The sequence below is a fragment of the Nasonia vitripennis genome (genome assembly GCF_009193385.2).
Source record: "Nasonia vitripennis strain AsymCx chromosome 1 unlocalized genomic scaffold, Nvit_psr_1.1 chr1_random0006, whole genome shotgun sequence".
NCBI classification, from domain to species: domain Eukaryota; kingdom Metazoa; phylum Arthropoda; class Insecta; order Hymenoptera; family Pteromalidae; genus Nasonia; species Nasonia vitripennis.
Genome location: NW_022279593.1, coordinates 964,616 through 988,897, shown reverse-complemented (window position 1 = coordinate 988,897; position 24,282 = coordinate 964,616). Strand labels below are relative to the sequence as shown.

The 24,282-nt window shown below is 38.0% G+C and overlaps 2 protein-coding genes across 26 annotated transcripts in view; both read left to right on the top strand.

The window, feature by feature from the left end:
* The window catches only part of Dop2 (dopamine receptor type D2), a 572,837-nt gene that overhangs the window by 42,611 nt on the left and 505,944 nt on the right, over window positions 1-24,282 (top strand).
* On the top strand, window positions 16,032-16,811 carry LOC103317577. The gene has a single exon (XM_008215937.1). The coding sequence runs from the start codon at window positions 16,032-16,034 to the stop codon at window positions 16,809-16,811; it is 780 nt and encodes a 259-aa protein (XP_008214159.1).

The following is a 24,282-nucleotide window of genomic DNA, read 5'->3' as shown; positions in this document are numbered from 1 at the left end:
CAAAATTTTGAACATTGTTTATTATTTTTTAACAAATTTTAACTTTTTTTAAAAACAATTATTAACAATTTTTAACATAATTTGCAAAATATGAAAACGGGACGTTTGAATACTCGAAATTCATGTAGATAAACTTCTATGAACAATCAGCGTCTTACCTACCACCATTCTTCGTACAGAAAGTGAACCTTTTACGTTGGTTTTATAGAAAATAACCAGACAGAAATGAGATCTTGATTTTAGAAAACAGCAAAAAACGCGATTTTCGCCAAAGTAGCCAATTTTGAGCTCTTGCGACATTTTTATTTATGATCGATTTTAAACAATTTTTCGAGATCTGGTATATTTTTTTAAATCAAATTCTTCTACTCTTGTTGTTAAAAAATGTTGACAATTAAAATTTTTGTACTAGTGTCGAAAGTAAGCAAAAATTGAATAAAACACAACGTTAATTTGAGATTATGATGCAGCTTAGCAACGATAAATCCTAAATGTCACACGGTAGATCAAAAGCCTGCAAAAAACGAAGAAAAGTGTAAAATTTGAGTTAAAAATATCAATAATTAAAAATTTGGCTAACACGCGAAAATGGCGTAAACTTTTTTAAACGTATTTTTTGCGTACAGTAAATTTGCAAAATTGATCGCTCTATACAGACAGAAACATTTTAATCTATCGCGCCCTCTTTGAACGTACGACCTATTTTCATCAAATACTAACTTTTTTTGCTATTAAAGTTGTTTTCTTAACAGTTTAAATTTTCGATACACCCTGATATATATATATATATATATATATATATATATATATATCAGGGTGTATCGAAATAATATATATATATATATATATATATATATATATATATATATATATATATATATATATATATATATATATATATATATATATATATATATATATATATATATATATATATATATATATGGGGGTGTATGTTTGTCAGAGAATGCGGCTACAGCGCGCGCGCCTGGCCGGAGACTCTATACGCGAAGAAAGCGCGGCGAGCTTCGCACGCCGCGCAGTTGTACACCGAGGCGACCCGGCTGCATAGTACGGAGTCGGCATTGCACCGACGGTTAACGTCCGTCGCCGACTTCAGCATCATCGAGGGATAGCTGTGCGGAGATAAAAGAGTGAGTAATCCCACTCGTTGACGCGACAGCATCTTCGCGGCTGCCGCGCTAAAGCCCAGTCGCCCCGTGACAATATATATACACACACATACACAACCGCATTCATATATATGCATACGCAAACATGTTCGCTAAAACACTCGCGTTTGTGCGTAAATGCAGGTCATATGATGTATTTACTATATAGTTTATATAATCAAATATTTTCATAGCTGTATAGAATGAGAATAAATCCTACGGAGTCATAAGAGACCTTTGACGATTCTACTAGTTTTTTCCCATTTTCTGGATGAAAAAAAATCCTACAAAATTTCAAGGGGCAGATTTGAATTCAGCGTGAATAAGTACATAAAAATAGTGTTTACAGGCATTAAATAAAGAAATGACTTATCAGGTTAGGTTAATTGATCAGCTAATGCGAGTAAACACTCTCGCGGAGCGCGAGTGCATGAGTTTTTTTCTCACGGTTTGTGGCTGTTTCTTTATCGCTGCAAGGGTCGAATATGCATATGCTATGCAGTTACATGCAATTTTTGAAGCTCATGCTTAGTAGCCGACAGAAAACCGCCTGTAGTTCCAAAATATTCTTATTCCCGGAAGATTATCATTCAGTGCAAGCCCAGCTGAGCTGAACGAGCAGCAGAAAAGTCAATATTCCAATCGAAATTTAGCAGATATAGATAGAAAAGTTTTACTTAAATACTAATTCAGACGCCAGCTTTCTTTCTGTATTTTTTTAATTGTCCCCTTGATTTTTCAACTCGGTATGGTTCTATTTATAGCGCTTTTTGAAAATAACTTGGTTTTCCTCCTAGCAAATACTTTCTCTGTTTGTTATTAACAATAATAACGGCTAATTTATGTTTTATTGAAAATATCTCAAAAACTACTGCACCTACAAAAAAATCATCGTGATTAAAAGTTGCTTGAAATATTGAAATACATAAATTATTATCTGACGTATTTTCGCGTAGAAGCAGTTTTTGCAAAAATGTAACTCCTGGCATAATGTCCCTAAAATTTTTCAACTGGATGTTGTTGTAATCAAGCAGCTTATTACAAATAATTTGGTTTTCCAGCTGTCAAAAACTTTTTTTTTTCATTATTAAAAATAATAATGGTCAAAATGTGGTTTTTTAACAATAACTCGAAAACGACTGCTGTTATTACGAATAAAGTTATTAAAACTTGTTGAAGACAAAGTGCATAAAGTACTATATAAAGCATTTTAGTGCAGGTGTAGTAGATTTTGCAAAAATCAAACCTAAACTTTTAACTATTATATACTGTAATTCAAATTGAATTTTTCTTTAAACATTTCTTTATAAGTTTATTTGAAACTCATTAAAAGGTTATTAAATCAGTTCAAAGAAACACCTTTTGCAAGGTGATATGTTGGCAACTATATGTTTTGTACCCATCCTCACCATTCTGTATCTTAGTATTATAATTACGATTTCTCCTCTAAAAAGTTATGCAATCCATAAAGAAATTGTCTAATGTTTATAGCTTACAAAAGTTTTTCTACGCTAATGAATGTAGTAAAATCAGTTTTAAAAATATCAAGTGACAAAAATCATTACTTACTCAAAGAAGAATCAATCTCACTATAACTTCAAGGTGAAAATCTACTTTGTGTTTCATGATTCTGTCACATCTAATCTGAATGTTCTAAAACTAATCCAAATCAACTTGTGCAAAAATTGAGCAAAATCATAAATATAAAAAAATCAAGTAAATTCCTCCAAAGTATATAGAAGAATCATTTAAACACAAAGCGGATTTTCATCTTATACAGGGTGACCCAATTTAAACGGGCACCGCTCATAACTCGTCAGGGACAGCCACAATAGAAAAAATGGTAGAGACCAAAGTTGTAGGATATCGAAGGGGCAACCCGATGGTGAACATGGATTTGACCTTGAACGCGTTTTTCAAGGTCATTTGAAGGTCAACTTTGGATTTTTAAATAGGAACCCCATTCTTTTATTACGGGAATGGAAAGAGCGGTAAATTTTACGTTCAGAATGGTATGTTCGGTTGCGGCACTGTAGGTCATCGCAAGGTCATGCAGCCAGATTGAAACCCCGCCTACGTAATTCCTCTAGCAACGCCAAATTAAAAAAATTGGTAGAGATTAAAGTTGTAGGATATCGAGGGGACAACCCGATGGTGACCTTGGATTTGACCTTGAACGCGTTTTTCAAGGTCATTTAAAGGTCAACTTTGGATTTTTAAATAGGAACCCCATTCTTTTATTGCGGGAATGGAAAGAGCGGTAAATTTTACGTTCAGAATGGTATGTTCGGTTGCGGCACTGAAGGTCATCTCAATGTCCTGCAGCCAGAATGAAACCCCGCCTACGTAATTCCTCTAGCAACGCCAAATTAAAAAAAAGTGGTAGAGACCAAAGTTGTTGTATAGGGGGGGGGGGGGGGGGGAGAATTGTGACCTCGAATTTGAGCCAGTCCTACAAGGTCATTTCAAGGTCAAATTATTTTTTTTCAAACTTTACTTTTACTTTGTATCCGAGATGAAATCCCTTCTTAGATGGTCTCTGTCTAGCGGCCAAGACGCAAATGAGCCCTCGCTAGCGTCCAAACATAAGTCTCGCTATTCCCCGAATGATCCCTTCCGACGGTTAACTTGCGAATGACTCCTCTAGGTGGTCGCCACCTACCTACCCGAACTCCTGATGTGCGAAAAATAAAAATGGCTCCCGAAATAAGCCTTTTAAAATAAGTCCCGCGCTCAGTCTTGCCACCGCGACTCCGTCGAACCTTCCCCTACGACGTTTAACTCACGAATGATTTTCAAGCAGGCGCCCCGGCCCCGCGCCGTACCTGCCGCCCGAACTTTCGATTTGCAAAAATAAAAATAGCCTCCGAAAATTGTCGAAAGAGTCTCACACTCGGCCTTCCGCCAAAAATATTATTTTTTTAATTTGGCGTTGCTAGAGGAATTACGTAGGCGGGGTTTCATTCTGGCTGCATGACCTTGCGATGACCTTCAGTGCCGCAACCGAACATACCATTCTGAACGTAAAATTTACCGCTCTTTCCATTCCCGCAATAAAAGAATGGGGTTCCTATTTAAAAATCCAAAGTTGACCTTCAAATGACCTTGAAAAACGCGTTCAAGGTCAAATCCAAGGTCACCATCGGGTTGTCCCCTCGATATCCTACAATTTTAATCTCTACCAATTTTTTTAATTTGGCGTTGCTAGAGGAATTACGTAGGCGGGGTTTCATTCTGGCTGCATGACCTTGCGATGACCTTCAGTGCCGCAACCGAACATACCATTCTGAACGTAAAATTTACCGCTCTTTCCATTCCCGCAATAAAAGAATGGGGTTCCTATTTAAAAATCCAAAGTTGACCTTCAAATGACCTTGAAAAACGCGTTCAAGGTCAAATCCAAGGTCACCATCGGGTTGCCCCTTCGATATCCTACAACTTTGGTCTCTACCATTTTTTCGATTGTGGCTGTCCCTGACGAGTTATGAGCGGTGCCCGTTTAAATTGGGTCACCCTGTATAAAAAATAAGATGGTTGTACTTTTCAAAATTATTCTTTTAATGCTTACTTGCCGTAACACTGGCATTATTACTTTTAAGGTGTAAATCTGTTTGATAATATTAATTAAAATTACAATATTTTTTTATTATAATCTAAGAAATAATCTCCAAGCTAAATTTAATAATTTAAAAAAATAGTAAGTAATTTTGGAATCAATATTATTTATAGTACAGTATAGCTAAAATCCGCTTTAAAGTCACGCCTATCTGTGGCTAAAGTAATCCTCTTTTGAACCATGTTTATCACATTCGCTACGCTCGCGCGTTAACTACGCCGTGTAAAAAAGTACCATTAAAGTCACACGTATCGTAATGTACTATTTTACTTTAATATTTTTGCTTTAAGATCTATTTCGATTGAAAAGGCGATAAATTTTCATATTTATGTGGTATCGTAGTTTTTATAGAAGATGAAAATTCGCTTTGTGTTTTAATGATTCTTCTATATACTTAGGAGAAAGACTTCCGAACATTGCCTTACGCTTATTTAGCGTTTTTGTCGTCACCGCGTTTGATGCATCTATCGTTTGAGATGCCTTGTCCTCCTTTTGAATATGCTGCTGGTTCGGTAACATTTCCGCTTTACTTAGCATCAATCCAAAGCTCTCCTTGCTCTTTTCCAGCGCCACTTGTCCTCTTTTAAGCCGCTTTACCTGTGACATAATCGCCGATAGATCGCTTTTAACAGACTTATGAATGTTGGATGCGTTTGACACAACATTATCCATAGAGTCCAGCCTGTCTCGAATCCTCTCCCATATGCTTTCTCGTTCTTGCTCAGCATCCCGAATTTTATTCCAAATCTCGAGAGCTCTTTTTCCTGCTTTCTCTCCTTGCTCGGTTAAATTATTCATGCTCGATAGTGTTCTTCATCCCGGTATGTGTCCGACCACCTTCGATCCCCACGTCTATGGAGGCAGCTGACATGGCCCCAACACATGACTGTAAGCGGTGTCAGACTGAAAACATCATACCAGGGTATGATGTTTCCGGCACGCAATACTGCCTTAGCCTACCTCTACTCTCTCGAACCTCCCACCCCGAACAAAGTGCTTGGCTCTCTGGAGAGTTTCTGGCAGACATCAAGCAATATGACGCACTCGCCTCAGCGGATAGACCAGTACAGGCTATGTGCCCGGCCTCTTGTCTTGACGTCAGCGGGAGCCAAAGGTGGTTCAGGTCATTTTGGCTCGCAACCTCAGATTGCCTCCCCTCCCAGGATCTCCTTTTGTCAGCTTACGGGTCGCACCGCACGGCAAATGCAGCGACCTGATTTGGTCCACAGAGCATATTTTATTTCTGCTCTACCCTTGCGACGGAGTCGCCAGCGATCAGTTCCCACTGATGACTGGCTGCGCAACACTAACTCGAAACGGTCAGATTTATTATTTCCGCGGGGGGGGGGGGGGTTCCGCGATTGTCACGTGCGTGGGAGCGAGGATAGGGAGGAACTCGCAAAGACAACTCACTGTTTCTTTGTCAAATCTCACACTTTATTGCCTAACACTCTTTACATCACCAAAGCCCTAGCGGCTAACAGCGCCACGTGGCAATGGCCGCTTTCTTTGTCTCGCGCTCACGCGCGCCAGGTCCCAATGCAACTGCACCTAAACGCTGGCTAACGCAACTCTCTCTCGCGCTCGTTCTCTCTAGCGCTCGCTCTCTTACTCGCTCTTACACTAACACTCTTCTCCGACGTGCCGCACTACGTCAGAGCACACTGTCTACACGCACCCAATACTCTCTCACTCTTTCTCTCACGACACAGTCACACTCAGCTTAAACTACACCTTATCGGGACTGGGACGAACCCTGCTTCCCGTTCCTCGAACACGCCGCGAAGAAGGCCGCCTGGAATCCGATGCGGATGTCGCTCGGGTCCTCTGTCGTGGTCTCCTTCTACTTCTCTTTTCAGATTCTCTACGGGGAAACTACTCTAGGCCAACGGGGACAACTCTCGCTGTCTGGGTGGAGGTAGCGGCGTGGCTCCTGCCGACGTGGCACCGATGTCCAGGCAGCTCTCAGCAGCTTCGACTCCTCAAGGCTTCCTCTTTGCTCTCTCTCTCTCTCTCTCTCTCTCTCTCTCTCTCTCTCTCTCTCTCTCTCTCTCTCCGGGAAAAACCTCCTCGAGTTGACAGCAGCTACTCTTCTTTTCTATAGCTCCCTACGTCACACGGGAGAAGGCCTCCGATTGGCTTATGAGTACGCACAAACTCCTCACGCGGAGCGGTCGAGACGCGGATTGGCTGATCAGCCATCCCCTCGACGCTGCTCCTCGGGACTCTTCTCTGAAGCCGGCGGCGAGCTGGCGGTCTTCTCGGAAGAAGGCCGCCACGCTGCCGCGGCACTGGCCGCGCGACACATCGCAACGCGCCGGGCCCTTGTTGCCACCGCGAGGCGACACCGGATTCCCGGTACTCGCAGCCTAGCCAAAAACCGTGTTGCCGTGTTGCCGTGGTGTCAGGCTTTCCCGCGCGCGTGGGTGTACCTGTATGTATATGTGTGTGTGTGTAAACCCACATATACATTGAGCATATATTAGGAAAGAAAAAGAAAAAGAGAGGCCATATCTACATTACACATTGCGTGTAACGTAGATATGCCCGAGCGCATTGAATAGAAACAGAAAGAGTTGTACTATATAGTACACACTTGGGTTATAGAATGAAAAATAATGTGCATTTATGTAACGCAGTTTGAGCACATAAGCGTGCAAAACTTTAAAAGTGTATTATACAGCGGAATAAGGGGAGGCAAAAGCATGACAACCACATGCGTGCAAGTAACTAGTGTGACGGTGTGTAATAACGTAACGGTGTGACTGTTTGCGCATGGATGAAGCTTTGCGGGAGTAAATGTTGGTTGAGACCTACAACCGCGTTGATTACGGCGCACTGTACAACTTACATGCACGCACGTACTTTAGATGACGCCTGCGTACACTGTAGCTTGCGTGGGTCATGAACTCTGACAATGCCAATCCACATGAGCGGTAGTATACCCCTCGCTATGGCCAAGACAAACATTACCCCAACTACCTACCCAGAATGGTGGGGCTTGTCTTGCACCATAGCGAGGGGTGACGTCATGCGGTGGTGGGGAGAGCAGCGTCAGTGACGTCTTGGATCATACCTCCCTTCTATCTCTCTTGTTATCTCTCTAACCCCCCCTTTTTCGGCCTGACTGTCGATTTTTTGAGCAATAAGACAGATTGCAATGCGGTTTTTTGCATTTGATTCTTTAGAGCGTCAGGACATTTTGTGACCTCATGTGAATTACTTTTTAAAATTGCATTATTGCATGAATAATATCCTAAAAACCCTCGAGTAGCAAAACTAGTCCATCAATATTTACCGAGTTGTAAATTTTGTGATGATTATCAGTATCGGCTCACGTCTTCTGCTGACGATGCGTTCCGCGAAAAAAACAACTCTCTCTCTCTCTCTCTCTCTCTCTCTCTCTCTCTCTCTCTCTCTCTCTCTCTTATGCAGTAATATCAGCAGATTCTTGGTAAAATTCTCTCGCTCTCTCTCTCTCTCTCTCTCTCACCGAGTCGGTAGTTGACGAAACATCAGGACATAGTAGCACAGAGGGCGTATCTGGTGGTACTGATGAATGTAAGAGTCCTCTTACATGCACATTACCACAAGAATAAAATGTAAAGTGTGGAAATTAATAAAAAATATAAATTATCATTATGGTTGCAGGAGGGCGCTGGCGTTGAACAACCGCCGAGACAGAACATCGTTATTGTTGGAATAGTGGATAAATAATAACACTGAGGTTCATAATATTAATAATATATATTGAGGTAAATAATTGTGTGTCGGCAATAGCCTCGGTTAATACGCCCGCTCACATCGGAGTCTAACAGCAGAGAGGGAGAACAGCGTGTACAGTATAATCAGCGCTTAGAGTGTAGACGCGAGGCATGCGCGGTGCGGTCGCTCTAAGCTCGTCTCGTTGCACAAAATCGTCATCGACCAATAGATGGCGCGACAAGTGCCATTTTGATCATGAATCGAGATTATAATATTTACTCAATATTACAACACACCTCCTTAAATTTATAATCTTGATTCGTTTACATAAGCTTCGTTTTTGCATCATGATTTTAAAATTTATTACATCAACACAATAATTTTAAATTAATGTCAACGCTTTTCTATTTTTCAAAAATTTAGTCTTATCTAGACTTTTAGTTAACATATCAGCTAAATTTGAATTTGAATCTATTTTTACAATGTCAATTATTCGATTTTCATAATTTTCATTTATGTAATGATATTGGACTTCGATGTGCTTTGAATTTTTTGTAAAATTTCCGTATTTTGCAATAGCAATTGCACCTGAGTTATCTTCGAATATGTTTATAGGTTTATCGAATTTTACATTGAACATTTCATGTAAGAGATTTTTTATAAACAGTACTTCTGTTACTGCTTCTGACATAGCAGTATATTCTGCGAAAGTAGAACATTTTGTTACTGTAGTTTGTTTATGTGTTTTCCAGAAAATTACATTACCATAAAGTCTTATTACAAAACCTGTTGTAGATTTTCTATCTACACTATCTCCCTCGTAATCAGAATCTACCGTACAATCTAATAGTTCGCTATTTACATTGTCGCAGTAAGTTAGTTTTAAGTCTTTCGTTTTATACAGATACTTTAGAATTCGCATTGCATATTTATAATTTGTTTGATCATAACAACTTTGGTATCGACTTAAATAGTTTACGCTGTATGCAATATCTGGCCTTGTGCCTGTACTTATGTATAATAATTCGCCAATTAAATTTCTGCATTTTATATTTTCATCAATTTCACTAGCTTGTTTTAGTTTTAGATTAGACTCCATTGGAGTATCATACAGTTTGGCATTTTCTAAATTATATTTTACAGCTAAAGATTCAATGTATTTTGTTTGACTTAAAGTCATCTTATGTCTATCATCACTATAATCTATATCAATACCTATTGGCTTATTTTGCCTAAATATTTCATTGCAAATCTTTTCATCAGACTAGCTTTGACTGTGTTTATTTTATTTTTGTCTTTGCAACAAATTAAGAGATCATCAACAAAAACTAGTATGCATATTGAATCTTTGCTTGTATTATTTACGTATAGACAGTAATCGTAGTTACTTCTCATAAAATTTAATTTTTCAATATATTCCTTGAAACAATTATACCAAGCTCTAGGGGTTTCTCGCAATCCGTATAATGCCTTTTGCAACTTGCAAACTTTATTGCCACCAGTCTCATAACCTTTCGGTTCATTAATATATACTTCTGTTTTTACATAACCATTTAAGAAAGCAGTTTCTACATCCATTTGTTCTATAAATAAATTGTTTTTACAGCTGTATGATAATAAAATTTTCAATGTTTGCATTTTGCCTACTGGTGAATAAACATTTTCAATGTATTCTCTTTATTGAAATCCTCTTACAACTAATCCCGCTTTATAAACATTGTTATTTTTCTTTTTATAGACCCATTTTACATCAATTACTTTTTGTCTTTTGGCCTTTCTACAATTTGCCAAGTATTATTTTTGTTTAGACTATTTATCTCTGAGTCCATTGCAATTTTTCATTGTTTATATTCGCTGGAGTTTAACGCCTCCTCGAATGTATTCGGTACATTTGCATCAATATAATTTACATAAATAAAATGTGATACTGGATTTCCAAATCTATTTACAGAACTTTTCTTTCTTTCTGATTTTCTTTTTATAATCAGGTTTTCTATACTTTTATTTTCTACAGTATTCGAAAAATCATCATGTATATTTTCGTTTTCAACAATGTCAAAATTTGATTCGTTATCTCTACTTTCCCCGAACGTCTGAGTAGAGATAAGAGAATTTTTTCTATTTGAATTTCCATCATATTCATCAATTTTGGATTCATTTTCTAGTATTTCATTTTCTTTATTTTCAGATTCGCTATTTTCCAAATCTCTATCTTTTTTGTCATCAAGTTTTTCTAAACAAATTAATTGAGTTTTCTCTTTAACTACTTGAACATGTCTGGCATTTATTATTCTACCATTTACTAAGCCTCTATAACCATTTTCTACATAACCTACTAATACGCCTAATTGTGCTTTATCGTCGCATTTGCTTTTTCGTAAAGCTTCTGGTACTCTTACAAAGACTCGACTGCCATAAATTTTTAAATGATCAACATTAGGTTTTTTACCAAAGAATATTTCGTATGGCGTTTTATTTTCAGCTGTATTTGCAATTGTGCGATTTTTTAGATAAGCTACCGTTTTCATAATTTCAGGCCAATAACGTCTATGTATTTTGGCTTCACGCATTAAACATCTGCCCATATCCATTGCAGATCTGTTATATCTTTCCGCTACTCCATTTAGTTCATGGACGTAGGGTGGGCATGGCAATAATTTAATTCCTTTAGACTTTACAAAATCGTAGATTTCGTTATTCAAATATTCTTTACCATTATCGCAACGTAATTTTTTAACCTTTTTATTGAATTTATTTTCTACTAGATTAACAAATTCTTTCAAACAACTTGCAGTCTCTGATTTATTTTTAATACAAAAGATTCTAGTGCACTTACTATAATCATCAACAAATGTTAAGAAATATTTTTCTCCACCATAACCAGTAGTATTATGTGGACCATTTAAATCAGTATGAATCAATTCTAAAATTTCGGTTGTTTTTGATCTGCTATTTTCAAAAGGTACATTTGCCATTTTACTCTCTATACAATTTGCTCATTTCATTTCAATATTTTCGATTTTTTCTGGCAATCCTTCAACTAATTTGTTTTTTACTAATTTATTTAAATATTGAAAATTTACATGACCTAATGCTCTATGCCATTTCTCTTTATCGGTTAGTCTCAATGAATTTACATTCATTTGTTTATTTTCTTTTACAATTACAAATCTTTTCGTAACATACAAATTATCTACTTTGTTTGCAACAGCTATCAATTCTCTAGACTGATTATAAATTTTTGCATTTTCATTTCTTGCTACTATCGTATTATTTTCTGTGATTTTAGAAAAACTTAATAAATTTTGCTTAATACCTTTTACATAATAAACATTTTTTAAATCAACACATTTTTCATTGTAATAATTTTTGAAGCAGATTCTAATTGTACCTATTTTTGTTGCTATTAGCATTTTACCGTCTGGTAATTTTACATCTACTGGATTTTTCAAAGTTACGTAATTATCAAAATATCTATCACTTTTACAATATGATCTGTACAACCGCTATCTAACAACCAATTAATCTCATTACAATTTTCATTATTTTCAGCATGCCCTGATACATGATTTATTTCACTTATTTTAGTATTTCTATACTTCTCCCGAGGGTTGGTATAGAAATAGTTCTAGTCGTCGCATACCTGTTTAGTCCATGCCTCGGATGGGTAGTTTTGTTGATCGTTGGATGATTCACCTCTGGGTTGGCCTGAAGAACCTCGTCCTCGACCACGACCTCTGTAGGGTCGACCTCTGTAGTTGCCTCGTTGGTGACCTATTTGACCTTGGTTGTAATGAGCACCTTTGCCTGGGTTGCTCGATTGTTGTAGACTCGTGCATTCACTCTTGTAGTGACCAAATTTGCCACAATTGTAGCATTTACCTTTTGCCTGGGATGTAAAAGTACTGACGTTGCTCTTATTATCTGACTCGGCTTTAGTCATATTCTTTCTTTTATCTTAGACTTCACGTAGTCTACAGTTCTCTGAGCCTCTGGAATAATATCTATGAAATCACCAATTTAGCTATAGCTTGGTGGCAATGCTTTAAGTAGATATCTCAACTTTTCGGTTTCTTGTAATTTTCCACCAGCTGTTTTAAACTCGTTTGTTACTCTCTCAAACTCTACAAAAAATTCTTCTACTGTTTTGTAGTTATTTAATTTGATTTCTTCGATTTTGCCTCTACATATTATCTGTAAAGCTGAAGACTGTGTTAAATACATTTTGTCAAACTTTTCAATCATCTCTAGAGCAGTTTTACATTCACCAACATACTCTAATTGTTTGTCCGAGATAGTACGAATTATCATGGCACGAGCTTTTAGATCAATCTTTTTCCAATCTGTTTCTTTGTCTTTGTACGTATTCGGCATTTCACCGACTGCTGGCTCTTTACACTCTTTATATTCAAGTAAAATCATTAATCTGATTTTTCAACTTGAGTAGTTTGCACCATCAAAAATGGGCATCATGATATCTTCAACTTTAGCTTGCTTCGCCATTTTTATTTCTTTCATGCTTATATTCTTATACACTTGAGTTTTGAGTAGAATAATTTTCTTCAATTCTTTTAAGAATAATTTTCTAATCGGATTTCTTACATTTTCCTTCTAAACAATTTCTTTATTCTCTAATTCGTGATCTTGAATTAGTTTTAGTTTAAGCCACGAGAACATGTGCTTAACCTCAAAATTTGCCACGTGCTCTATAATAGCAGTTCACCACGTGTTTCACTCGCCGACTTTAATCCACTAACATCGCACTTAAATCTTGATTATTTTTCAAAAATCTTTTTATTATTTATTACCTGACGACTTTATCTTCGTCATTGAGCATATATTTCTTAACTTTAACTTTACTAGACTTATTTTTCTTCACTTGAAACTTTTCGTTTTTCGACAGACATTTCGATAAGAAAATTCGAATTTCATGCTTCACAAGCATATAGTCGTTATGAAAAATTTTCTCCTTTTATTTCACTGCTCAATTTTCACTGTGCGATTCACTTTGTTAACTTCTTTTCCACGTGGCTTTTCTTCTAACCTCACTTTTTAACCCCCCTCAATTTTACATTTCCCCGAAGGTTGATGTAAAATTGAAAAAAAAGTTCCAACGCTCTGCTACCATGTTGGAATAGTGTATAAATAATAACACTGAGGTTAATAATATTAATAATATATATTGAGGTAAATAATTGTGTGTCGGCAATAGCATCGGTTAATACGCCCGCTCACATCGGAGTCTAACAGCAGAGAGGGAGAACAGCGTGAACAGTATAATCAGCGCTTAGAGTGTAGACGCGAGGCATGCGCGGTGCGGTCGCTCTCGTGTGAGCTCGCCTCGTTGCACAAAATCGTCGTCGACCAATAGATGGCGCGACAAGTGCCATTTTGATCATGAATCGAGATTATAATATTTACTCAATATTACAACAGTTATTCGTCAGAAGTTTACGAGATATAATCCGTTTTTCCGTCTGAATAGTCGTGAGGCGCTGGTCACCATCAGGCGGCCACCGCAGAATGCAGACGTCGAAGAGTGGCTAGGGCTCGCTATGCATTATCTGTACAGGTATGTGTGCGAGACTACAACACCCGACGACTTTGTCGGTATAACAGTATAACATATAGTGCGAGAACTGAGCGCAGTTGAAATGGCAGCGATAATGCAGTGTACCACCGAGTGTAACACCGAGTAACACGGACTTTGAGATTGATAATACACTGTTAGATAATGTTAATGGTGTGTCCGTGCCTCAAGGGGCTGGTCGGGTCTCGCTCATTTCTGAGACCACTTTTAAACGATCTATTTTATCCATTCAAAATACGGATAATCCCTGTCTGCCTCGATCGCTTGTTTGCGCGCATATGCATGCTATCCGCGGTGACGTTCGCATGGGGTATCGGAAAAATATGTGGGACAGAATAAGACAATGTAATGGCAAATGGCAAGAAGAGAAGGCTATAAAACTCGTTAACAGTGCTAGAGTTGTTATACTCGAGACCGGCTGTGGGATACCCAAGATAAAACTTTTCCAAGAATACTACGCGTGTTTAGACGTTGCCATAGTAGTCTATTCATTTCAAGGTTTTGCTCGAGGTAAAAAGCCTATATACGATGGATCGGAATATGTTCATAATGTTGGTAATACTGTTAGGCATACTCTTCGTATTATGTATTACGAGAGTAGCCGACATTATCAGCCTATTTTGAACTTGGTAGCTGCAGCTGGCAGTAGGGGGTATTGCATACCTTGCAATAAAAAAGTAACAAATGAAAAGAATCATAGGTGTCCGAACAAGTGTCGTAGTTGTCTGCAGAAACCGCCTTGTGAACGTGACCAAGCCGACAGGCATGTGGTGTGCCCACACTGTAATAGAATCTTTTTCAGTCAAATGTGTCTTTCGAATGATCTGAAACCAGGGTCATTCGATAAGAATCATACAGTATGTGCGAGTTTAAAAATTTGTACGAGGTGTTGTAGAACTATTAGAACCCCCCAGTAATGATGCAACCTCTCATATTTGCGATACAGTCTTTTGTGAAGTTTGTAAGCTGATGCAGCCAATCGGCCATCTTTGTTTTATGCGGCCCATAGCTGAAACGCGTCAGCAGGCGGCTAGTATTACCACGAAAAAACAGACCTTATACTTATTTTACGATTTCGAGACACAACAGTCGGAGCCCGTATTGGGTGACGATAAGACACATATACACGTTGTCAATCTGTGTGTAGTACAGCAGGCATGTAGTATAACGCAGTCTGTATAGTGCATGTCTGGATAACGAAAATATTTTTGAGTCGTGTAACTTTTTCGGGGTGCGAGAACATGTGTTCAAGGACGATCCGGTGAAACAGTTAGTAGACAGCCTTGTATCGTAGAAAAAATTTTGCAGATGTGATCTGTATCGTGCACAATGTTCAAGGATTCGACGCACAGTACGTACTGAAATATTTGGTGGGGCGCAAAGATTTCCGTGAAATGCATTCCGTAATTCTAAACGGGTAAAAAATAATTATGATGTAGTTTACCCACATAAAGTTTCTCGATAGTATCAATTATTTGCATATGGCTTTGAGCGCTTTACTGAAAGCTTACGGACTTGGCGGCGATATTGAGAAGGGAACATTCCCCCACTCATTCAACAGACCGGAGAATTAGAACTATGTGGGTGAGGTGCCACCCATAGAGAGCTACTCACCCGACTCGATGGGTGTCGAGAAGCGAAAAACATTCTTAGAGTGGTACGCCGATAGAAAAGGACAAAATTACATTTTTGATTTTCAAAACGAGATCATCAAGTATTGTAAGCAGGACGTTAAGATATTGAGACTAGCACGTCTTGCCTTCAGAAAGACATTTATCGAATACGGCTCGACAGATCCGTTCCTAGAGTGCGCAACTATTGCGTCGTCGTGTATGCGCGTGTACCGTAAACAATTTTTGAAAAAAAAAATACGATCGGGATTATACCGTCAGGTGGCTATTGTCGAGCCAATAAACAATCGCTTTAAGCAGCACAATGGCTCACGTGGATGGAGCATGAGATAGGCTGGCCGATACTGCATTCTGTAAAATCGCGTGATAAGAGACTGTCCAAAGGCCCTCTGGTGGATGGATTTTGCGTGTTAGAAAACAATGAGAAAGTCGTACTGCAATCCCACGGGTATTATTGGCATGGTTGTGTTCGCTGCTACACTGATGGTCGTGATTTGCCAATCGTTAATGGCGAGAGTATGGACGAGCGGTACGAGAGAACACTTAGAGTTTCGGGGAAGATAAGGAGACACAGGTATCGTCTCATTGAGAAGAGGGAGTGTGATTTTGATCGCGAGTACAGCGAGAACGAGCAGATGATGACGTATATAAAAGAGGTCACAAAAGACTGGCATACACCACTTAATCCGCCAGATGCATTTTTCGGTGGTCGCACGGGTAACACGATAAAATCATACAATATTTGCAAGAATGAAAAAATTAAATACGTCGATGTATGTTCATTATACCGTACATTTGCAAATGCAGGTCGCTATCCTGTCGGTGATCCGAAACTTTATGTGGGCGAGGTTGAGTGTGCGCGTATAGTTGGCCCCGACAACAACATCAGCCAGATTGACGGTCTGCTAATGTGCGAGGTGTTACCGCTGAGAAATCTTTATCTTCCTATTCTGCCCGTAAAAATGCATAATAAGCTACTATTTCCGCTATGTAGATCGTATGCTGCGTCCATGTGTCAGGAAGACTGTAAACACGAAGTCGTGAACGCGCGCATTTTTGTCGGTACCTGGGTAGCCGACGAGCTTAGAAATGCCTGAATATTCTGCGTGGAAACGTACCACTGAGCAGACATTATAAAAGCAAGTTACGTAAACATGCACCATTACTGTGCAAAATCATAGCTCCGGGATAGACGATAGAGACTCGCAAGAGACTTTTAATTAAAGCTCAAAACCTTGTGTCGGTAATAGCAAAACCTGTTTTATCAGCATGGAGCATGCTAGGAAAATGATTTTAGTGCCTCAAGAGTGTATTGAGAATGTGAGACAGCAGTAGTAGCAAAAACGTCAATGTTTACCAATAACAGCAGCAGCACCACCACCACTACCGTCAAAAACGACTATCACAGACGAGTGTGGGGCTGGCAGTAGTAATGACAACTACCTCAACACAGTTCAGACCGGGCTCCGAGGTATTACACGCTCCTTACACTTACAATAAGTTACGCAATGATATTGATGATGATGGTGATGACGATGATGATGATGAATATCGGGAGACTTTTAGTCAAATAAAATGCGGCGTTTATGACAGTCTTCATACTCTTTTAATCGAGATAAATAACCTCAACAATGTGAAAGATCATCTTATATTTGAGATTCAGTGTAGCGGCTATATTCAAGTCAAATGCACCTGCACCGAGGATAAGTGCGCTGGTTGTACTCACTCATTCTTTCTATCTGAAAAGTTGTGTAAAATATTAGGCTTTAAAGTTGGTGAATTATCAACTTGTGATGGTAAAAAAGACAGCTACATTATCAGCAATAGACCGGCAAATCTTGCAAATGGTTTACCGAGCGTGCTTATGGTTTATAGCAGTATTTGTTAGCCTTACGTGACAGGTAATGTTTGTTCACGACTGCTACGTGCTGTGGCTCTTCAGTTACATGATTATACTTACGGTAGAACGGAAATACAGAATTTTACCCCACTAATGTATCTGCCCTTGCTGTCCTCGTCTTTTCAGTCAATCGAGATAGATATACGAGGCGAGCATGGACATCCTGTCCCATTTGACTACGGTGCGTTGACGGTGACACTTCATTTTAAGCGCACAAATTACAAATGCCTGACTACAGTATTTTTCTTGCCCACCAAATCGGGTGTGGTGACGGTGGTGGGGATAATTACGTTACAATTAGTCGTACGCATTATCAGACTGGCGCGGGCATTGACAGTTATTTAAATGGTTTATTTCGCGGTGCTTTACCTCTTGTGAGGCGTGGCGCTAAGTCTGTCGGTAAAGAGGCTGCTCGTACTAGTGCGAAGATCATGGATGATGTGGTGAACGAGAACAGGCCTTTTAGAGAAGTGTTAAGTAAGCGCGTGCGCGAAAGTGGGGATAATCTCAAACGCAAAGCTGAACAAATAATGAATAAAATCATGGCGTTGGATGAACAGGAGGGGGAAGAGGTGGGGGTGGTAAGAAAAAGAAAGTCTAATATAAAAAGACACAAAAAGCGCAGTCAGACCCTGGTCGTGGAGCTGGTAGGTGCGTAACAACCACGCAGAAAAAGAAGAAGAGAAAGAAATCTACAACTAAAGCAGCATCGTCAGCTGTAGCTAAAGATATCTTTGTCAACTAAAAGACTCTCTTTTTGAACGGTATACCTACTCACTATACCAACTAGAAAGAAATATGGCTATTCTACACACTGACTCTTGTGACTCGTTGAAGTCGAAATTATCACTCTTTGAATTGCCGTCAACACAGACGGTAATTGAGAGTTCTCATTGGGTGCAGTATAAGCCAATTTCATCACTTACCGATCAAGCACCAATAGAATTTACGATCCCTGGCAACTGTGAATATCTAGATTTAGTGCATACAATGTTGAGTCTACGTGTGAATATAACACCGACGAAGCCATTAGAGAATATTGCGTCAGTACCAGTCATCTGGGAATAATTTTATGCATTCGCTGTTCAATCAGGTGGATGTATTTTTCAATCAAAAACCAGTATCACCGCCAAATAACGCCTACGCATAGAGATCGTACATTGAGACGTTATTAAATTACGGATCAGCGGCAAATAACTCACACTTGAGCAGCGTCTTGTGGTATGATGACATGGCCGGTAAAATGAATAACACTGATGCCAGTAATGCAGGTATCTTTAGACGAGAAGCAGTTATAAAAAATAATAAAATTGATTTATTGGGCTGCTTACTCGTGGATGGGCTAAATATGGATAGACTACTACTTGATGGTGTTGAGGTACGTATACGTCTTGTGCGTTCTTGTGACAGCTTCTGTCTAATGGATCCCCATTCTGCGTATACTGTACACATAACCGAGGCGACCCTATTTGTTCGCCGCGTAAGGGTTAATCCGAGCATTTTATTGGCTCACGAAAAAATGCTGTCTAAAGTCACAGCAAAGTACTCACTTACACAAGTAGAGGTGAAAAACGTAACCCTGAACAGTGGCGTGCATGGTCAGTCAATAGATAATGCCACACTGAGTCAATTGCCGAAAAGAATCATAATTGGATTTATTGAAAATAAGGCTTATAGCGGTGATACAAAACATTCAATTTTTAAAATTTCAATATTAATTTCTTGTGTTTGTGGACGGTGTACAAGTCTCATCAAAACCACTGCAGCCTGACTTCAAACAACAAAGATGTATGTGGATGCGTATCACACACTCTTTCGGGTACGGGGGTACATTTTTTAAATGCCGGTAATTCGATAACAACGATGCATACCCAAATGGCTACTGTCTTTTTGCATTCGAATTGACGCCCGATTTATCGCCGAACAATGACACCCATTGAAATTTAATCAGAAGAGGTAGTGTGAGAATTGACGTGAGATTTGATGACGCATTAGATACTGTTGTAAATTGTATAATTTATGCTGAGTACGACAATCTGTTGGAGATTGACTCGTCACGACAAGTTTTGGTGGATTGCAGCGGTTGAGACTAGATGGCGCTCTTTAAAAAACCAAATAAAACCACCTGCCAATACAAGCTTTGTGCCAGTCGATACGCCTTACTTGAGCTGTGCAGATAAAGAGAGAAATGGATCTAGTTATCGATTTTCAGTTTTTTAAGGATAACAAGGGTCGAGTTGTGCCGAAAGAAGTGGGCTTAGCAGTATTAGATTTAGATGCTACAGCACATTGGATTATCACGCCTACTTGTAATATGAGATTTTTAAAGAAAGATATTTTAAGAGACAATAATTGGCTGACACTGCGTCATCAATCATGGCCTGGATTGGTATGATGGGGATGTTTCGCTGAAAAAATTTTACAAAACTATGCATGATATTTGCAGAAAAGCAAATAAAATTTATGTGCGAGGAGAGAAAAAAGTGAAACTGCTAAATAAGATTACGACACGCGAAGTTATCAATTTAGAGGAGTCGTACGAGTGTCCACCTTACTACAAATTGCCATACTGTGCACGGTATTGTATGCAGTATTCTATTAAACGCTGCCCACTCCAATAAACCTGTGCGTTCAACAACGCCTGCAAACTGAAACTCTGGCTAAATTTACGTGTTGTCGGGGGCACTATAACTACAACAGCAGAGCATCCCTTCTCACCGCTATACTATCTTTGCAAGGATGAATTCTCTGAATATTCTCCAGAAGTTGCGAAAAATGAGAGCTTATGCGGTGGGGGTTTATCCGGCAGATCAAATTCCAATGACATGGGTAAAACCATGTGGCTTTGTGTTTAATACACTGAGTCATAAGAGATGTGGTATGCACTGGGTGGCGATATATGTGTCTAAAAATAGTGTTGGATGGTATTATGATAGTTTTGGTTCACAACCATACATCCCCGATCACGTAAACAGTATCCAGAGAAATTGTAAGAAGCTCAGATGGAACCACATTCGATTACAAAGCAGCTTTTCTAATACTTGTGGCAAATATTGTATCATGTTTCTATATTATATGATTAATGGTACGGGTATGCAGCGATTTCTAAAAAATTTCTCATCAGATTCGAGAAAAAATCATCAGATTGTCGAAGAATTCGTTGCTAAGTTGTAATACAATAATGTAAAATTTTTAATCGTGAAACGATAAAGCAAGAGGATATTTAGCTTGCACAGCTTTCAAAAAAGTACGACCCTTCAGATTTTTATTGGATCCCCTCTACAGCACCAGTGATTCTATCGGTCATCCACTTGTCGCGGGACTGTTTCTCATTGGTCTTGCCTCCCACCAAATGTAGTGGTTTTCGAATATAAGCCGGTGTAGTTGCAGCACAGAGAGCACAGTTCTCTCTCGATGACAAGAAAAAGTATAACAAGAAAAAATATGGCTAGGCAAAAGAGACATCACGATGGCCAGACTCAGGTCAGCCAGACTTCCACCACCACCACCAAGTATCGCTGTCATCAAATTCTACCCATGGTATTTGGCTTGAACAACTCTTATGGAAATATTATTTACATTGGGCTGGAAAATAACTCAGTCGGTTCGGATGACTTTAATTCAGTAATAACGAATTTTACGGACTATGCTTGCCGCTTGCCTCCTGGCTACAGTTCCAGGAGCAGTTTGACGAAATCGATCGATACTTCCAAGCGTACAGCGAGGAGGATACGCTGAATCAACGAATCACCTTTTCCGGATTTTAAATTAGATTTATGATCAGCTACTCTGATCGAGCATTTGAATTACTGGAGGACGATGAGACGACAAACAATGGCGAGTCTAGGGCGAAAAAAGTGCGTAAGCCTTCACTAGTGTTTAAAAGAGTGACGTTTGACAAGTTAAAAGCCTTGTCTAAAATAATAGGCCATAGAATCAAATACTTATCTTAAGTTAAAGAGGCTATAATAGTTATTGTGAAAGAGCTGGGTGACTATAGCAAAGACAAATTAGTGAATAGCGAAAATGCACAGTACACATATTTTACTCCTTACAATGTTAAATGTGCAATGAGAGATTTCGACGAGACGCTTGTAGATAAGATAGATCAATTGTTAAAAGATAAAAATATATATTTAGCTTTAGAAGATGTTTATATCATCATATACGAGTTTGTTAATTTACATATATATAACCTAATCGCATACTCAAATACAACTTTATATAAGGATACATAACTATAATCGTATTTAGTTTAAGAGTTTTGAATAAATATAACTTATATAAACATATATAAATATTTCTACTCACTTACCTGTGTACTTTATCCAACACTACCGATCTCAGTCATCCTTCACACTCGTTATAGTTATAAGCTAGATTTTAAGTTTATCAATAAGTGTATTAAACTCTCTCTCTCTCACACACACACGCGCGCGCGCTCTCACACACACGAAACCAACATTTCAGAATTGATTTTACAGTGTAGTTGTGGCTCAGTGGTAAAATGCCTGTCTCGAACTCAGAGGAATGAAGGTTCAAGCCCCTGGTCTCGCTACATTTTCTTCTTTTTTTTACCCCAAAAACATCTCTTAAAATTAAGATACTGTTAAGGAATGGGGGGTCCTCTATTCGCAATGGAAAGGGTAATATGCTGAGTACGCGTAGAGGAGGTCAGTGGTGGTGGTGGTGGTTGAAGCACCCCCACACCATACATCAGTCGTTCGTGGATCGTCAGGGTGTCAACACCTTAACAAGTAAGTCACTTCATCGCTCTCCAAAGTGCCTTGAAAAACCCAAGACACCTTGGATAGGCAGAGAAGAGGAAAGGGTTCTCTCCAAAGTGTCTCGAAAAATCAGAAGCACTTTGGATAGAAAAAGGGAGAGTGAGGGGACTCTCTCCAAAGTACAAATGGCACCATGGGGAGTAAACAATCTTGACCTTGACCTTGATCTCTCAAAATGTGTTTGGTCATAGCAGCTTTGGTAACGACTTAGATAATTAACGCTATAGGATATATCTGGCCTTGTGCCTGTACTTATATATAGTAATTCGCCAATTAAATTTCTATATTTTATATTTTCATCTATTTTGCTTGCTTGATCTAATTTTAAATTTGATTTTATTGGAGTATCATATAGTCTTGCATTTTCTGGATTATATTTTACAGCCAAAGATTCGATATATTTTGTTTGGCTTAAAGTCATCTTATTTCTACTTCCATTATAATCTATATCTATACCAATATAACTTCCATTCCATTTGATGCAATGAAAGATTTGTCCCAAATCTTTCATTGCAAATTTTTCCATTAAACTAGCTTTAACTTTGTTTATTTTAATTTTATCTTTACAACACACACCCTTTTTATTGAGGGTAGCTGTTCTGGAAAAATTTGTTTAATTAAAAATATTATTAAATTATGTTTTTTAGAAAAAGTTTTATAAGCATATTACTGATTTTTTAATCAATTTTTGATTAATTTTAACATAACTATCGTGTAACTTTTTTTCTATGAAATTTAAACCAAATCCCCTCATTCATACCATAACTAATGTACTTTTAAACAATATCCTAGAGCTTGAGCTCATTTGGGCCATTCGTTCCTTTGGAATCTTACGGTAAGTGAATTATGGACTCCTTACTATACGTAGGTATTATAGAGATGTAGAAGGTCTAAAACCATCAAAATAAAGGTAATTATGTCTAAGAATAGTAATAAAAATTTGGTTCATTTATATAAGTATTTATACATTTTTAATGAAAAATTTTGATTTTAATTTCAAAGGTGGTGTGCCCCCTTAACAAAAGTTAGTATTTTTTATTACGAGAACTCTCATTGCACATCTATAATATATCAAGAATTTAATAAGCAGTAAAATTCTCAAAAACAAAAACATAATTTAATAATATTTTTAATTAAACAAATTTTTCCAGAACAGCTACCTTCAATAAAAAAGGTGTGTGTTGTAAAGATAAAATTAAAATAAACAAAGTTAAAGCTAGTTTAATGGAAACATTTGCAATGAAAGATTTGGGATAAATCAATGGAATGGAAGTTATATTGGTATAGATATAGATTATAATGGAAGTAGAAATAAGATGACTTTAAGCCAAACAAAATATATCGAATCTTTGGCTGTAAAATATAATTGCAAATATAATTAATGCACTGAAAGTTCAAAATGGTGGCGTGGATAGGATTAACGCTAAAAATCGCTGATAAAATTATCAGTTATCTCATAGCGGAACCTTCAGCATTTATTTATAATATTTGTATTGAAATGTCGATCTGGCCTGACGCATTCAAACAAGCCGAAGTTATACCTATTCACAAATCAGGTCTGAAACATAATATTTACATAATATTAAAATACTATATTCGATCAATTTTTTAAAAATCCCCCAATACTTGTTATTATATACTAGCACGATTCACCTCATTCCTAAAGTCGCTCGGTTAAAATATATATTGCAATAGTGATAAAATTCAAGTTTTGTTAAGATCTTATTTCCTAATGTCCATTTCTAATAGGGATGTAGGTAAAAATTTTAAATAATAAAGATTTAAAATACAAAATAACAGTCAGAAAAATAAATTTTAAATTCTAAATTAAAAACAAAAACCAGCATAAAACGTTCGCTCCGCTCACGGTTAACATGTTTT

Coding starts and splice junctions, on each gene's coding strand:
- LOC103317577 (XM_008215937.1), top strand. CDS start 16,032: ATGGAGCATGAGATAGGCTGGCCGATACTGCATTCTGTAAAATCGCGT.